General features: G+C 54.7%; 1 protein-coding gene across 1 annotated transcript; it reads left to right on the forward strand.

The window, feature by feature from the left end:
- The first annotated feature begins 6,238 nt into the window (after positions 1 to 6,238).
- Klhl30 (kelch like family member 30) lies at positions 6,239 to 13,837 on the forward strand. The gene is made up of 7 exons (XM_059278635.1): positions 6,239 to 7,012; positions 7,912 to 8,044; positions 10,200 to 10,286; positions 10,609 to 10,764; positions 11,729 to 11,917; positions 12,286 to 12,431; positions 13,580 to 13,837. Exons 1-7 carry the CDS (start codon positions 6,239 to 6,241, stop codon positions 13,835 to 13,837), a joined length of 1,743 nt encoding a protein of 580 aa, XP_059134618.1.
- Positions 13,838 to 18,126: the final 4,289 nt, after the last annotated feature.

Here is an 18,126-nt window from a genome sequence, read left to right on the forward strand (position 1 = left end):
GAAGGCCAGTAGCACAGATCCTGGCTACAAGTTGCCTCCAGCCCTGGCCTACCCTGGGACCTACTCTGGGGTGACTGGGTGAACCCCGCTACATAGCCCTTGGCTTCCTCTGCTTCTAGAGACTCACAGGGAGCTGAAGCTGGACGTGTGTTTGCTAAATAAAGTTCCTGTTCCTGGCTGGTACACACTTGCTCATCACTCCAGCCCCCGGCAAAGCTGCCTGTGTCCACAGAGCCTGGCCATTGAGTGGGCACTCAGACCCCAGCTCGCTCACTGCAGGGGCAGCATCAGGGCAAGATGTCAACCCCAAGAGGATCCAGACTCCTCCCTACATCATAGGATCAGGGATGTGGTGCTGATGCTGGCTTGCCCATCCCAGGTCCTGGTGGGATTGAAGGGCAGTGGTTTCCCCATAAGCAAGGATGCTCACTAGCCTGTGGTACTTCCACAAGTAGACACTAGGGGGCGTGGCGCCTGTACGGTAGTTACTGTCATTTCTTTTAGAGGGCAACAGTGAAGGAGGCTGGCTTGTGGGTTGGGAGGACATCAGCCTTGCATCTCCTAGTCAAGAAGTGGGCACACCCAGTCCTCACAGCCTTTGAACCTTAGTTTCTCAGCTGAAAGGCCAGACTCAGACTCTCAAGGACACACAAGAAGACCCGAGGGACCTGGGGCTAGATGGGATGCCAGGCATGGGAGGCAGTGGGGACTCAAACCTAGGCCTGTAGCTCAAATGGAAGGCAACTTCTTCTGCAGACACATCGCTTCTACAGGAAGCTACCTAGAGATTCTGTTTCTCTGGCCTGGGTGAGGACAGGTAGCTGGTTTTCAAAGACATTCTGGATAGGCAGAGGTTGGCCCCTCAAGGCCACATTCACAGTTTGACACATAAGTCTGTTGTTCTGCTGGCAAAACCCCACTGAGGACCCACAATCCCTTCATATACGCCCTGGAGATTAAGGCCACAGAACAAGGCTTTCAGGTGAGTCAGGACTCTTGTTAGTTTGTAAATGTGTGCAAAATGAATATACAGAAATAGAAACCATGCCAAGGTGAATAAAGGAATGGTACCCTCCTTGATGACCAGAGCAAGCATAGTAAGATGTCAGTTCTCCAGAGCAATGAGGGCTTAATGCAAAGTTGAGCTTTTTTTTTTTTTTTTTTTTTTTTTTTTTTTTTTTTTTTTTTTTTGAGACAGGGTTTCTCTGTGTAACAGTCCTGGCTGTCCTGGAACTCACTTTGTAGACCAGGCTGGCCTTGAGCTCACTGAGATCTGCCTGCCTCTGCCTCCTGAGTGCTGGGATTAAAGTCGTGCACCACCACCATCACCACCCAGCACAAAGTTGAGCTTTTAAAAAACAACTGCAAAGTTCATTTCAAAGAAGCAGAGACAAAGTCTTGCACATAAGCTCATGTGTTTGAACTCTTGGTCCCCAGTTGGTAATCCTGTTTGGGTAGAATGTGGAACCGTTAGAGGTAGACCAGTTGGTGATCCTGTTTTGGTAGAATGTGGAACCCATTGGAGGTAGATCAGTTAGTGGTTCTGTTTTGTTAGGATGTGGAACCCACTGGAGGTAGACCAGTTGGTGATTTTGTTTTGGTATCATGTGGAACCCACTGAAGGTAGAAGCTGACCAGAGGAAGTAGATCACTGGGAAAGGACCTTGAGGTTTCAAAGCCCGGGGTGAATGTCTGTCTGCTTTCTGTTTCCTGATTCTGACACAGTATGACCACTGTCTGATGCTCCGGCTACCACGCTTACCCCACCGTGATGGGCTGTATCCCCTCAAACTGTGAGCTAAAGTAAGCTCTTATCCTTTAAGTTGCTTCACCACAACATGAGAAGCAACTGATACAGAAGCTGTGAGGCCTCTAAGAAGGTTCCCAGTGACCTTGTCCCCTGATAGTCATAGCTCTTAACCCCCAGAATATGGCAGACACTGGGGGCGTCATTTCTGATTAGACTATGGAAAACACTGTGACTCCAATTCTGTGGCTGCTTCTCTCTACACCTCAGGGAAGCCAGTGTGAGGAGAGACCCTGTGGAGACCCGGGAGGTGTGTGTGACAGGGGGATCCAGTCTTCCTCCACATAGCCCAGCATGTCCCCACCCCAAAGCAGCCTTTAGATGACCAAAGCTTGAAGACCCCTTACTGAAGCCTGATGGGACGTTCTGAAAGGACCACCCCCGAATGGCACTTGTGTGGCACTGCTCTTCTGAGACACTAGATTTGGGGACAAATTGTTCCACAGCAATAGCTGACGGATACAACAGGAGAGCATAGAAAAGGAGCTTGATTCTGACCTGAGGTGTTATTATTATAGAGCAGGGTCAATCCAGCAAGGTGGTTCTGACCCAAGAATAGAGAAGCCTGACTGTTCACACATAGAAAGCATGGCCTGAGGTAAAACAAAACAAAACAACCGGTACTGCAGCCGCAGCCACAGCCACACCACACCAACCGTTACTGAAGAAGAGTCAGTAACGGTGTGGAGATCAGAGGCTAACTGCTGGAAGAGAATGTGTTTACAGCAAGCCCCTCCCCAAATCAATCTCCCATGCACCCAGAGACTCCGCACACCAGCCAGAACATAAAACCTGAACTGTGGGAGGCAGTCTAACCTGTGGGACCCCAGCTTGGCTTGGCCTCATGGCCACAGGAACATCCCCACACCAGCAAAAGCAGGTGTGCCTCCTCCAGGCCTGGTCCCTCTGGTGTGAGCCGAACCTTTCAAAGATTTTAGTGGCACGCTTCTGTTTGGTGAATTCACACTGGGAGTCTATTCCGGGGAAGTAAGTGCACAGCTGACACTCTTCATCATAGTGTCCAAAACGGAAAATGAGCCGAAAGCCCATCAACAGGAGCTGTGCCTGGTGTCACATTCAGCCTTGGGAAGAAGGCATTTTCCTGTCAAGATGACACTTAAAGTCATGTTTTCAAACCAGTCTCCTCAAAACTCATGATTCAGCATCAGGTGAGCAAGGCAGTGACATGCACTTGTCCAGCCAGCCAGCCAGCCACCCAGCCATGTGTACATGTCCAGACTCAGAGTTGACAGTCTCGGGGAGGGGTACTGTCATTTACTATTGGAGAGTTTTGTTATATATCTTTATATTTTTCAAAAACGTGTGTAATTTTTATCATCATGGGCCTACTTTGAAGTTCCAGCTCTTGGAAGCAACCTGTCATTTTGAGTCCCTGGTCTCTCATCCAATAATACACCGGGCCTCTAATGTCCCCACGGTCTGCTGGGTTACAGTCCCTGTCCTTCATTCCCCCCAGACAGCAGAAGCACCAGCTCTGCAAACGGGGCAGTAAGCCAAGCCTTCACCTTGTCCCTTGCCTGGGAAGCTTGGTTCTCACCCTTCCTCTGGTCCCGGGCCCAACCTGACCTTGGCTAACGTAAGCATCCTAGAGTCTGTCTGCGAAGTGTGTCCCCATGAACCAAGCACTTCATGGAAGGTTGCAAACCTTGGCCGCTTTTTTTTTTTTTTTGGATGACCCCCATTTCTCAGCTGCCTGAAGCATTCAGGATGGAGGGGAACACCGGGGCAGGCCAAGGCCAAGGCTTTGTTTCTTGTGTGGGGACAAGCTCAGTCTCTCCCACCTATGCACTCAGGTGTCAGGGAGTCTCATCACTACCCATCACTACCCTGAGCACTACCTTTGCCGCTGAAGCCTCCCCCACTGCCCCTGTGGACCTCAAGCTTGTCCAGCCTGTGCTTACACATGATGTGACGTCCCACCCCACAGAGGGACTGTGGCTACCTGAGTCCCCATCAGCACAGTAGCGAAGCAGTACCAGAAGGTTCTTAGTGTCGGCCCTGAGCAGTTTTCTATGGGTCCCACAGGCCCCAGCACAGGCTCCTGCTGTCTCCAACCTGCTGTGTCTCTATGGCACATTCTCAGCTCCCCCAGCTCAGCCTGACTGCCTGGGATATGAATCAAAACACCTGCTTGCCCAAGAAGCTCCCCACTGTCCATTCTAGTACTCTGGGTACCCAGAAGTCTCCTGTGTGACTTTAGACAGTGTGGGCTTTCAAAGGAGACAGTCTTCGAAGAGCTGGGACCTCACTCCCTCCCCCTCCACTCTCCCCCTTCCTCTCATACAGAGTCTAAAAATACCCCTAAGTTCCCACGTGGCCTGCCCAGCCCAGCCCAGCCCAGTCCAGCCCAGCAGGCCTCCTTTGTGGCCCACACTTCAGCCTAAGTCTTGCCCTTTGGTCTATGGTCTCAGCAAGGGGCCCTAAGAAAGCCTACTAACAGGTAAGATCAAGGGATCTACGAGGAGGTGAGTGCCAGCTAGACTTAATGGAGTCCTCTACAGGCAAGGGGCTCCTGGGGGCCATGTGGGTTCAGAGAGGGGAGCTGGGCCTGAGGAATGCAGCCACATTAGCCAGGTTGAAGCCAATGCCATCCTGCTAAGACTCTAAAGACCCATGAGCACCCTGCTAAGACCCTAAACTCTCCCTTTGCCCTCTGGCCTCTGTGGAACTGCAGCAGCAGGGGTCAGCAGGTATCTCTGAGGCCCCTTGGAGAGGCGCTGAGCGCACAGGCCTGGTTGTACCACTGCAGCTACAGTCCATAGCCAAAGAGCCCAGCAATGATTGGAATGCAAGGGCTGTGGGCGCTGGCTTGGGCACAGCCCTTCCTACACCGGCCTCAGCTAACACATCGTAATCCCAGTCAGAGGCCTCCCCAAGAGGTGAGACAGGAGAGATTCCTGGTGGGTATGAGGGCCTTGAAGTCAACAGTCTCCTGAGCTTCCCTTTGCGGGCCTGAGCCAAGGTTGCCCCTTGAAAATCCTCCTGATAGGTCCTCAGGTAGGTCCCTGTGCGTAGGAAGGAGATTGCATGAGGGATTGGGGCATGGGCTTCAAGCTCCCAGACCCCCCAGACCCAGGCCCTGTGGTTTGCCAGTTCCCTGGCTAGGACTTGTCCTTTGATTTCCTCATTTTCCAGGCGTCCACCAGACTTGCTAATCCTCCAGCACTGTGGTGGCTGTGTGTGGTAACACCCCCTGCCCCAGGAGGGCAATATATACTACCATTGTACAGCTTTTAGCTGTGAGGGGCTCAGGATGGGTACCTCCATATAGATCCTCCCCTCTTTCCTTTGCCCCCTTTCTCTTCCCTCGCTCCCTTTTCTCCCTCCCCCTCACCCCCTCTTCTCTTCTTTCTTTCTAAAAGAATTTTTTGGCAAGGTCTCACTATGTAACCCAAGCAGGCCTTGAGCTTGCTGGTAACCCTCGGGCCTCAGCTTTCTGAGTGTTGGGATTGCAGGTGTGCCCCCCTGTGACCAGTGACTGCTTTTCTCTGGAGCTTTCCTTAGGGCAAAATACCAGGCACGCATGTAGTTAAGTCTAGAAGTGGGTCTGCTGACAGGCCACGCGCACAACGCGATGGGAAAGCTGCTGTAGTTAAAACTGGGTTCCCAGTTGCGAGCCTGACCCTGAATTCAATTGCTGGCTCCCCACTTCCTAGCTCTGTGATCTTGGGTAGATGACTCAAACCCTCTGCGTCAGTTTCTCTGGAAAATAACAGCACTTACCTGGCAGCGTGATCACGGGGCCACAGGAAGTGGCTGGGAAGTGGCTATGCATAGGAACTGCCTGGGACAGTGACTCCAAGCCTCTTCACCCTTAGTCTCCATCCCAAGCTGAGGAAATGGGACCAGCAACGGTGTGGCTCAACCAAGTCACCCAGCAAGGTCATGCAGACAGGCCGTAAAAACCAGTAGTGCAGAGCAAAACCTAGAAACACCTCCAGTGGCCTGCCCAGCAACGTGGGGCCTGAGAGAGGAAGCCTCTTGGGTGCTTGGAGCAGGGAGGTTCCCTAACCCTGGAGGTCTATGCTGTGGAAGATAGGAGGACCCGGGCTTGTGTTCTTTACATAATCCAATATTACCCTAACTAGTTGGCCATAAGTAGTAGATCTAGCCCTCAGTTTCTTCTCTATAAAGTAGAAGCAGCAGTTAGCTTGCCCATAGGGCTGAGAACCTGGGGTAGAGCAGGATATGGGATGCCCAAAGTGGCCCCCATACTGGCAACATGCAGTAGGTGGGAATGCCAGGGGTGGGAACAGCGGATGCCCAGACAGTCATACACTGAATCATAGGTGGATGAGGCCGTAGCTCTCATGGCTGACCCTGTTTTCCTACTCAGGTGCTCAGGCGAGCCCAAGGTACTACTTCCGGGAAAGAGGGTGGACCAGAAGGGTCTCTTGTGGGCATAGCATCATGGTGAGGAATCTAGACAACCTGGACTTCCATCTGCCTTCACATGCCCAAGACATGCTGGATGGCCTGCAGCGTCTGCGCTCCCTGCCCAAGCTGGCCGATGTCACCCTGCTGGTTGGTGACCAGGAGCTGCCCTGTCACCGCAGCCTTCTGGCTCTGAGCAGCCCCTATTTCCACGCCATGTTTGCCGGAGACTTTGCTGAGAGCTTCTCGGCCCGTGTGGAGCTGCGAGATGTAGAGCCTGCTGCGGTGGGTCAGCTGGTGGACTTTGTGTACACTGGCCGCCTGACCATCACTCAGACTAACGTGGAGGCACTGACCCGCACCGCATCGCGCCTCCACTTCCCCACTGTGCAGAAGGTCTGTGGCCGATACCTCCAGCAGCAGTTAGATGCCACCAACTGCCTGGGCATCTGCGAGTTTGGGGAGCAGCAGGGACTGTTAGGCGTGGCTGCCAAAGCCTGGGCCTTCCTGCGGGAGAACTTTGAGGCAGTGGCCCAAGAGGATGAGTTCTTGCAGCTGCCTAGAGACCGACTGGCCACCTGTCTGGCCAGTGACCTGCTGCAGGTGCAACCGGAGCAGAGTCGGCTCGAAGCCCTGCTGCGCTGGGTGCGCCATGACCCCCAGGACCGCTCTGCCCACCTGCCCGAGCTCCTCAGCCTGGTGCACCTGGATGCGGTGCCAAGGCCCTGTGTGCAACAGTTGCTGGCCACAGAGCCGCTGATCCAGGAGTCAGAGGCATGCCAGGAGGCCCTGTCCCAGGGCCACAGTGCGGTGAGTGAGGGGCAGGGGACTTCCACCTAAGGCGTGGAGGAGGAAGGAGCCCCAGAGTTCCCACCCGCAGGGGGAGAAAAGAGTGGGCACCCTCAAAGTGCCCGATGGAGTATGGCTCCCTGCTGCAGGCTGGTCCCCTGAGAGAGCATCACCACTGATCTTTCAAGTGTGCCATGCTCTGAATACCAGGGGAAGAACCTAGAAGTGTCTCTGTCTTTAAGAAGCCTACCGCTGAGTGAGGATGACTCTGAATACAGAGTTAAAGCGTAGTGGAAAGGCCAGGCTGGGAGAGTGCTAGGGGCATCTTGGCGAAGGCTAGCAGTCAAGAAGGACTCCCTGGAGGAGGCAGCATTGGAGCCGGACCTGAGAGGAGGCATAGGAGTGGGACAGGAGGAAGATTTGGGAAAAGCATCCAGGACAGTGGTACAGCTGCACTGTGGGGCATGGAAACCATCACCAGGGGCTCCTGAGGGGGCTCCAACTGCACCTGTGTGGAGTTCTGGCCCTGTTCATGCTGGCAGCAGGCAGATCCTGACAAGTGACAGGCCTCGCTGTGGCTGTCCCAAGGGTAATCACCCCAAGGGTAATCACCCCAAGGGTAATCCGCAGCACCTGGGAAAGACCTTTGTGACCAGTGAGAGACACAGCTCTTCACGGTGTGAGGGTGTGCACGGGGCGCGGGTGTTCATAGGGTGGTGGCATTCACAGGATGGGGGTGTGCACCACCATGTCCAGCCCATGCACACATGCATGCACAGGTGCTCACAGATGCACACACACATGCATGTGTGCACACATGCCGGGGCCCACCTAACCTCAAGCACAGGCACAGCACCCATGGACCCCTGTGCTGGGCAGACAGTGACTGGCCACTCTGACCTGGCTCCCCCCCACAGAAGCTTCCTGGCCTCCCACAGACGATGCAGGAGGTGCTGGTGGTCGTGGGAGGGCGGGCGCTGGAGGAAGACGAGGAGGGTGGTGAAGAGCCCAGCCCCCACACTGGGAACTTTGCCTTCTACAACACCAAGGCCAGTAAGTACCTGCCATGCTTGTCCTGGGCATGAGCCATGCACCACCTTGGGGTAGAGCCAGTGAGGTGTCCAGAGAATGGGGGACCTGCCCAAGCTCTGCTTCCAGAAGGTTCAGTGTCAGGCTGTTCCAGGCTTGCAGAGGAGCCTGGTGGCTACGGGGAGGGGGTGGCAGAGAAGAACTGGATACTTCCAGTCCATTCTCACTCTGGTAGAAGAAGCCTTACCTCTGGGGTTTTTGTTTTGTTTTTAGTTGGTTTTTTTTTTTTTTTTTTTTTTTTTTTTTGGTTTTTTCGAGACAGGGTTTCTCTGTGTAGCTTTGTGCCTTTCCTGGATCTCGCTCTGTAGACCAGGCTGGCCTCGAACTCACAGAGATCCGCCTGGCTCTGCCTCCCGAGTGCTGGGATTAAAGGCGTGCGCCACCACCGCCCGGCACCTCTGTTTTTTATTAGGCCCTGGTGGCTGGGATTAAAGGCCCCACAGCCTAAACAGTGCTACTCAGGGTGGATGTGCCAGCCCATCAATTGCTCTAGGCTCCCCTGCTCTGAGCACCCAGTGTGGGAAACAAGGCTCTAGGGGGAAAATGGGAGCTAAGAGGGTGCAGCCAGCCCGAGAGTTAAAGTTCAGATCCTGGGTCAGCCCAAACTGGGGTCCAATCTGACCCTAGAACAGCTCATTTTACCTCCCTGGATGTGTCTTGATTTTTCTCATCTGTGAAATGGGTTCCCAGTGTCTTCTCCTATAGTTGTAAAACAAGAGTCTTGGGAGAGGGTAGTAGGGCACCCCACAGGCTGTCTGCCCAGGAGAGCTCTTGGGAAAGTGCTGATGTGGGCTAGTTGGCTCCAGGACTGAGGCAGGTTGCCAGCGCCCGCTGCATCAGCTCTGGCGGGCTGGAGGAAGTCCACAGCCAGCCGTCCAGGTCAGAGGCTGACGAGTGGGGATTTGGGGTTGACGTCAGGAGAAAGCAGCTGGCTGGCAGCAACGGTCTGCGATTGCTGGGCCCTCCTCACCCTGGGGTGACACAGACATGAATCAGGGGACACTCCGTTCCTGTCCAGGGTGCCAGGCTCGGCTCACCATGAGTTCTAGAATTCTACATGTTCCCAAACTGTCATAAACAGTCAACAGTATTCCAGGGGATTTCCCCAAGGCCCGGTCTCCCACAAACACTTGCAACAAGCCCATTCATAGGATTCGACTTTCCCACGCCTATGATCTCATTCATGATGGCTTCTTTCAAAGCACTCCTCATCACTTTGTCCCTCACAACAGGGACAACAGCATATCAACCTCCACTGGTGGCCACTTCCCATGTGTCTCACATCTCATACCATATCTTTTTTAATTTATTTTTTAAATTTTATTTATTTATTTGTGTGTGTGTGTGTCCTCCCTCATGTGAGCACCACGGTTAACAGGTGGAAACAGCTTGTGGGAGTTAGTTACCTCCTTCCGTCTTGTGGCATCTAGGGATCAAATTCAAATCATCAATCTTGATGACAAGAGCCTTCACTGGCTGAGCCATCTCTCAGGCCCAGTTCACCCCCATTCTACAGACAGGGAAGCTGAGGCTGGGCCTTGTCTAAGCTCACACAACTGGTGCATGCAAGCTGGGGTTTGGACTTCACTCTACCTGCTGCAAGACTGGTATCTCATTCTCTGCTTATCTTGTCTGCTTCATAAATGGAGAGTGGCTTGGGGTGGACGGATAAATAGATGAGTAAATGAATGAGTGATGCCCACACACAGCTGATACCCTCTATGACTGAGGTAGACTAGGTCCATTTAGAAGGGTCAGCTTCAGGCCAGGGTGCCAACAGTGGGCAGATCTTGGGCTGTCTTTTATACCCTTGTGCCATACTTGTCCAGTCTGGGCCCAGGCTCTAAGGGGTGCTATGGGGAATGTGATGAGCTGGGACACCCCAGGCTCTCTCTGACCCCATTTTCTTCATCACTAGTGTGTGTGGGGGGGCGTTTCTGAAGTCAGTTCCTAAAAAAGGAACCAGGGCAGGTGCAGCAGCAGCAGCAGCTGCGGCGGTGGCGGGGGTGGGGGATCGGGGGTGGGGTGGGGTGGGGGAGTGGGTGGGGGTGGGGGAAGGTGCAGCCAGAGGGCCTATAGGAACACTACCACTCTGACCCTCTGTCTCTCTCCCCACCAGGGCAGTGGATGGCACTCCCGGACTTCCCCGATTACCATAAGTGGGGCTTCTCTCTGGCAGCACTCAACAGTGATGTCTATGTCACAGGTGGGTGACTCAGAGCTCCTTGGGACTGAACAACTTGGCACAGCACTGGCCTCTGAAACCAGCTCTCCTACCCAACAGGACCCTGGAAGGTGAAGACCTTCCAGACCTTTCTATACATCTGGAAGTGAGGAATTTCCAGAGGTAGAGATGAGGAGGACCAGAAACTCAAAGTCATCCTTGGCTATACAGCAAGCTTGAGGCCAGCCTGACCCAAACAAGCAAAACCCAAAATGATTTTAAAGCAAATGAATAAAAATTCAGAGTCCACTGACAGGTGCTAGGAGACATCACTGGGTATACTGAACCTCTCTCTCTCTGGCAGGTGGTTCACGGGGCACCAAAACAGACACCTGGTCGACCACCCAAGCCTGGTGCTTCCCGCTGAAGGAAGCTGTCTGGAAGCCTGTGGCACCCATGCTGAAGGCCCGCACAAACCATGCCAGCACAGCACTGAATGGAGAGATCTACGCCATCGGTGGTGAGGCCTCCCTCCCCATCACCATGCCCCTCATTCCTAGAGCTCCAGGTCCCCACCCCACACCTCTCCGGGGATGCTGCTGGGGAGAGCTCTCTGCCTTCTGGGGTCAGTGAGCCCCATGCAGACAGTCCTCAGAACCTCTGTCTGGGGCATCTTGGGTACCCAGGAACCAACCAGGCCCTGTTTTCCTATCCTGGAGGACTCAGCGCCCCAGGGCCAGCAGGACGATCACACACACCCCGGAAACAGGGACTCAGACCTCAGTTGGGTCACTGGGAAGTGAATGACTCCCAGTGACCTCCGTGTTATATCAGCCTGACACAGGGACCACCTCGTCACCCAGACCCCCCAGTGCCATAGCAAAGAGTTTCTCTGTGGAGTATACTGCTCAGATGAACATTAAAATAAGACCCAGAGGTGGCCCCCTGGGTGGCCCCACAGAGTCACAAGCAGCAGTCTGACCCTGAACCCATTTCTAATGCCTAACTGACCCCCGGGGCTCCCCTTTTTCTAATAATTGCTGTGTTCTTGGCTGGAAAGCAAAGAGGATACATAGGCCCTTAGTCCCAGGCGCCTTGGGGGTTCTCAGATTCTCACAGAGGCTTAGACTAGGAGGCATGTATCCCATAATAAGTTACTGCAATTAGCACATCCACCCCACTGGGGGCTACTACCACAGTCGTATGCCTTACAACCTGTTCTCCCAGGACTTGCCCTAGGGACCAGTGCCCGCCATCCCACCCACATACCACTTCCTGGTGTGGTCTTGGGAAGGCCCTGCCTAGGAAGGGGACCCAGCTCAGTACCTCCCTCAGGACATACCTCCTTCATCCATCTTCCCTTTCTGGGGCTCTGGAGTCATCCCTGACACCTTTAAAAGCCCAGACCCCACGTTTTCAGGACTGTCTCCTATTCCTAGACCCCACTGCCCAGCTCCTACCCAGCTAAGGACATCCTTCCGTAGGCACTGCCCTGGATGCCGTAGAGGTGGAGCGTTATGACCCCTACACAGACAGCTGGAGTCCTGTCAGCCCGGCCCTCAAGTATGTCAGCAACTTCTCGGCCGCTAGCTGCCAGGGCCGTCTCTACCTGGTGGGCTCCAGTGCCTGCAAGTACAACATGCTGGCTCTTCAGTGCTACAGCCCTGTGACAGGTGGGCGGGCCTCCCTGATGGCCTGTGTTGCCAAGGTGACGGGGTCCAGATGGGGCGTATGGTTTCTGGACCTGGCGTGTGTGGAAGTATGGGTTGGATGGATGCAGAGGCCCAGGGACTCCCAGAAGCCTGTGGGAATGAGGTGGGAGGGTGACCAGGTCAAAGCCCCTCCTGCCCCTCCCCGCCACTTGGCCCAGTGAGAGGCAGGTAAGGCAGAGGCCTCACAGTAAGTACACTGCTCCAGGCTTATTCCATGGGCAGTGAGTGTGCTGGGGCTCTGGAGCCCTCGGAGTGGAGTCCTTCACGACCTCCCCAGTGAGGAACTGCCCCCTCCTCCTGGTGAAGTTACCCATCCATGTGCCCTGCAGACGCCTGGAGTGTGATCGCCTCACCCTTCCTGCCCAAGTACCTGTCCTCCCCACGCTGTGCTGCTCTGAACGGAGCCCTGTATCTCATCGGCGACAACACGAAGAAGGTCTACGTGTATGACCCGGGGGCCAACCTGTGGCAGAAGGTGAGTCCCCCCACGCCTCCCCCTGCCCGCCCCCTGGTGCAGCCTTGCTGGACTCCTGGCACCCTAAAGATAGAACAGAGATAAACACACAGAACGGAGGTGTGGAGGAGTGACCGAGAGGCCAACAGAGAAGCTGGGCAGGCCTCCAGGCTCTCTCTAGAAGACAGGGCGGCCACAGTGCCAGGGATGACGGGGACACAACGGCTCCTGGCCATTGTCAGGTCTCTTTCTCTGGAGTTCTCGTCTCCCTTCTCAGGGACTGAATCCATGTTCAGGGACAAGTGCCTCTGGGGCAGCCATGGATAGAAAGGAAGAATTATGTGTTAGCTATGGGATGGTGAGCGTCCCACCCTGTGGGATATTAAGCCAAGCAGGTGGATCCTGAGCAAAGAGTGTGAGGAGTAGCCATCTCCCCTTGCCTCTCTTCTTCAGCCGCCAGGCCCAGGAAGGGGTGGGAGGTGGACGTGTCCAGGCACCATCACGAGAGCCCGGAGCCCTGGTCTTTCTCCTCAGTCCCAGGCTGGATGCTCTGGGCTAGTCCACCTACCTCTCCATTCTCAGTCCCAGGAGCCTGATAAAATGATGCCTCCCTCCAGCCCCCAGTCAGCCTGGTGACAGGGGGCCCACTGTGTCCTGCTGCTCACAGCTGCCCTCTAGCTTCAGCGTTCCACTGACTGGAGGCCCCATGACCGTAGTGAAGCAGGCACAGAGCAAGCCCTGTCAGGGGGCTGCTCCCCTGAGCCTCCCCGCTGAGCCACAGCACGGCTGGGCTCCCAGTAGCGTGAGCTCTACTTTGACCTTGTTGGGCCTGCAGGCAGAGGCAACCCAGGCCTTTTCTGGCACATCTGTCCTCTCCAAGAGGGCTACAGTGGGGCCAAGGCTCAACCTAGACCCCACTGGAGGCGGCTCTGGGCTCAGACCTCAGCACTCCACTTGGATCCTGTGACTCCAGAGCCTGAAGGAGCTGTCCTGTTAGATGTAGGTTGGAGAGAGACCAGGGCCTCCCTGGTAAAACGTCTGATATAACCACAGCGGGCAGTGGATGAGCTCTGGGATTCAGGGTCAGGTAGCTGTCTCCAGCTCCACCAAGGACATCCTTGTGTCCACTCTCCCGGTGCTCACCGGCCCCTGACAGCTGCCATCCACAGGTGCAGTCTCAGCACAGCCTACACGAGAACGGTGCACTGGTGTCTCTGGGCGACGCGCTGTACGTGACAGGTGGCCGCTGGCAGGGCATGGATGGCGACTACCACGTGGAGATGGAGGCCTATGACACTGTGAGGGACGCCTGGGCCCGCCACGGCTCCCTACCCCGTCTCTGGCTCTACCATGGGGCCTCTACCATCTTTCTGGACGTCTCTAAGTGGACACAGCCCTTCAGCCCAAGTGCCGCTCAGGAACACTAGGAAGGAAGGAGTCCTGGGTCAGCTCTTCATGGCCCTGCAGAATGGCTCCTTTCACGCTTGTCTTCTGTTACTGTGAGCTGCTGCCCACTCCAGGGCTTAGACTGGCCTCAATATCAGATGTCACCGCTGAGGCCACAGCTCTAGTCTCTGGTGCTACCAAACTTTGTGACCAGTGGTAAAAGTGAGACCCTGGTACCCACGTGGTGGGGAAGAGAGAGCTCTGCTGTCCCTGTAGACCTCAGAGAAGGAAGCTGAGGGGTCCTGGACTGCACTTGCCAAGGAAACAGGCTCCATACTGTCAGCTCTTCTTGCTCTACCCACCCATGGTTTTGGTGGAAACATCAAAAATGAGGGGTTAAGTGGGGTACCCAGAACACTGAGCCAGGACCTCAAGCTTGGGTGACCACCACAGCTCTTTGACTATGTCCATGGCTTCTCTCTCCCCTCTTTCCTCAGATTCCACATCCACCCCACGTGGGATGGCTGGATGAGGGCCAGGCTCTCCATCCTTAGCCTCTGCATGTTGGTACTGTGTTTACAGATCTGCTTCTGGGAGGAAGGTGGCCCCTGCCCCACCATGGGGACCTCTGACACCAGGAAGGCAGCCCCTGAGGAGACACTAGGAAGGCAGGGGATGTGGTGCAGGGCAGGAGAGTGAGGCAGTGGAGGGTCCCCTTGGAGAGTGGCTCTCAACCTTCCTTCCCTTTAATACAGTTCCTCGTGTGTGGTGAACCCCAACCATAGAATTATTTCATGGCTACTTCATAACTGTAATTTTGCTAGTTTTGAAACATAATGTAAATATCTGATACGTGACCCCTCACCCTGGTCTGCAGGGACTTCTGGGGATGGCCTCTGGGTGTGTCAGAAGCTTGCTTCCAGTTGTCTGCTGGGATGGGGTGGGGCTAAAGCCCGATGGGCTCTACTGTCTGCCGTGATATGATTTGGAGTGATTCAGACCTTAGTCTCACTGAGGTTGTGTATGGCTCAGTCTCTACATGTTTTCTGTGTGTCTCTTTCCTGCCCTCCTTCCTTCCCTCCCTCCCTGCCTCCCTCCCTCCCATCTTTACTTCCTCTGATCCTTCACCTCCTTCCTCTCCTCCAGAACAAGGCACTGGATTTGTAACCAAACAATAAAGGACTCTCACTGTGTGTGAGTGGTGTGATCTGTCTGTCACAGACTGGTGAGGACCTAGACTGCAGGTTAGGAATTGGTCAGGCCAACATCAGCTACTAGCCCCCTGAAGCCTTGAGTGGCCTCCAGCTCCCACTGCATATGGACTTCTTCTCCAGGACCAGCCCAGAGGATCAAAGTGGCTCCTGACACCCCTGGGTTCTGAGGACAGGACTCAATGCCATCCTGCTTTTGCAAGTCAGGGTTCACTTTGCTCCTAGACCTGACTCAGAGATCAAATAAGGCAGGGGGTACAGGAAGAAGCCAGACTTGGGTTCTGAGTGCTCCCAGGGTGTGGTGGCTTGAATAAGAATGGCCCCCATAGGTGACTTGAATACTTAGTCACCAGGGAGTGGAACTGTTTGAAAGGATTAGAAGGATTAGGAGGTGTAGCCTTATTAGAAGAAGTGTGTTGGGGGTGAGGGGTGTGGGGGGTTAGCTTTCAGGTTTCAAAAGCCCATGCCAGGTCCAGTCTCTCTCCACCTGCAGATCAGGATGTAGCTCTCATCCTATGGTTGATGGGTTTGGTGAAGACAGCATGAGGTCTCTGCCCCACAGTGTTTCCTAAGCACACCATCCCAGGGCTGTTCAAAGGTGAAGGCTGAAAGAGTGAAGCTGACCTCAACTAGAAATGGGGAGTTGGAAGGCCATGCATCCCTGGGCGAGTGTGAGTGGGGGAGGTCCTGGAGCGGGGACACATGCTGTCCAGGGAGGGCATGGTCCTCAGCTTTGCTAAATTGTGCCTCATCTGGCCTGTCTGGATCAGTGAGTGGCACGTTCAGTGTGCCAAGAGGAAAGGTCTTCCAGCTAGGGAGCTGAGAGTCTAAGAAAGGGGGGGGGTGTGTGTCTCCAAGTGGGGGCCAGCTTCCAGGGAGTCCAGGCAGGGCACTGGAAATGCCAGGAGCTAGCAGCAATGGGGTATCCTGACCACCACCAGCTGCTGGGGACCAGGGAGGCGGCAGATGGTGCTGAGAACCGCCAGGAGCTGGAGTAGCCACAGTGCCTGCTGTGCAGGGGGATGTCTCTGACTCTCCTGCCCCCATCTCCTGCTAGTGCCACCCACTGGCCAAACCAACCAGAACTAGGGAGGGGAAACGGTGCCAGTACAGTCCATTAAAGTCACCCTAAAGACTGAGTGAGTGGGAAAGGAGACAGCCATTGGCACAACACACAGAAACCTGGGCACACTGGACGTTCACAAGATAGACCTGTAGATAGACCCACATGTAATGCAGGGGAAGGCCACAAGGCAGCCCCTAGGGAAACAAGGACTCAGATGTCTGAAGCTAATGTGGGCTTCCAGTGAGAATATAAAGCGCTCAGGAGCACATGGAGTCCATAGGAGCCCTCAGAGACCTCAGAGGCCTCAGCAACACTCGGAGACCCCCTACCTCAGTCACTGTTCTATTGCTGTGAAGAGACACCATGACCAAGGCAACTCTTACAAAGGAACAGCATTTAATTGGGGGGCTTGCTTACAGTTTCAGAGGTTTATTTTAGTCCATTATCATCATGGAAGTGAGCATAGGGACATCCATGGTGCTGGAGCAGTAGCTGAGAGATAGATACACTGTGATCTGCAGGCTGAGAGAGACTGGGCCGGGCATGGGCTTTTGGAACTTCAAAGCCCACCCCCACTTTCTCTGATAAGGCTACACCTCCTAATCCTTCTAATCTTTTCCAACAGTTCCAGTCCCTGGTGACTAACCATTCAAGTATATGAGCCTATAGGGGCCATCCTGATTCAAACCATGCCATCCTGGGAGCACTCAGAGCCCAAAGGAGCACTCAGAGCCCAAAGGAGCACTCAGAGCCCAAAGGAGCACTCAGAGCTGACAGAGCCACTGACTGCAAGACATGGCAGCTGGGCCTGGACATGCTTCCAGGCTCCTTGACACTCCCAAGCTCTATGCCCCGTTTTCTTCATTTGTGTGATGGGGACAGTCATGTGACCTGAGCACCGAGGGTCCATCCCTGTGGCAGGCAGGCCAGGTGACACCACAGCTATCTGGATGTGCTCTAGAGGCCACACAGCTAGGCAGCCTCGGGCAGGCTCCCATTGTCTTTGGGTAAAGGGGGATTTCATCCTCATGACCTCATCAGCCAACCGCCTTCCTTTGGAGGAAGTGGGACACTGGGAAAACTTGGCCCATCCAACTGCCAGGAAGCCGGGACTAGGCCATGACATGAGGGCCCAAGAATGAGGATTAGATTTCTGCCAGGCAAGAAGGCACATGGGGAGGTCACTCTTAGCTCTGCCTGCCCTGTCCCACAGCCACTCATTCAGCACTTCCACTCAGATGCAGGCACCACCCTCAAGGGCCCCACTTCTGAATAAGGGGTGCTGTTGTTCCTTCAGGGCTGTGTTATGGACCCCGTGCTTAGTGCCCTGTGGGCTTCGCTCTGCATTCCTCTCCTCCAGGGGGCCTTGTTTTCAAATGGGACCCTGCAAACACACAGGGCCTTTCCTGAAAGCCCGGAGTTTTGGGGCCATGGGCTGGACTGGGCTGCGTCATTACCTTGAGCTAGGGTCCAGGAAGCCATGCCAGTACCAGAACCGATTGGATCTGGGCCCTCTGGAAGAACCCATGACATCACTAGGACAGTCCACCGGGAAAATAACTTCTTTCACATGGCCACAGGTCCTGACGTCAGCCCTGCAGCTGGGGCCCTCAGTGTGAAGGGAGGAGGGCCCCTTGGCACCTGAGGGTCATGCTCCCTAAATCACGTTCCCTCACCAGATTCAAGTCTTTAAGGGCACCTACACACAGATACACATACCAAAAAAATTAAGATTAAAACAAAACAAAAATAAATAAATAAAACCCCAAAGAAAGCCAGATGTGCTGGTTTATCTCAAGCCAATGCAGTGAGAGCAGCCCAAGGCAGACCGGGCCTGCCTATTTGGAGGAGAGCAACCCACAGATGACCTTCTCCCAGATCAGGCTTTCAGGGTTTGCCACATCTGTCCTGGTTGGATGTCCTGTGGCAGCCTGGGCTCCATCTGCCCCTACACCTGGCTTAGGGCACCAGAGGGGTCTGTCCTTCTTGCCAGACTGGGTCAGTGCGCTGCAGCTGTTAGCATTGTAGATGGGGTCTAAGGGGCTCCAGCACT

Source organism: Peromyscus eremicus, chromosome 13 (genome assembly GCF_949786415.1).
Source record: "Peromyscus eremicus chromosome 13, PerEre_H2_v1, whole genome shotgun sequence".
Taxonomy (NCBI): domain Eukaryota; kingdom Metazoa; phylum Chordata; class Mammalia; order Rodentia; family Cricetidae; genus Peromyscus; species Peromyscus eremicus.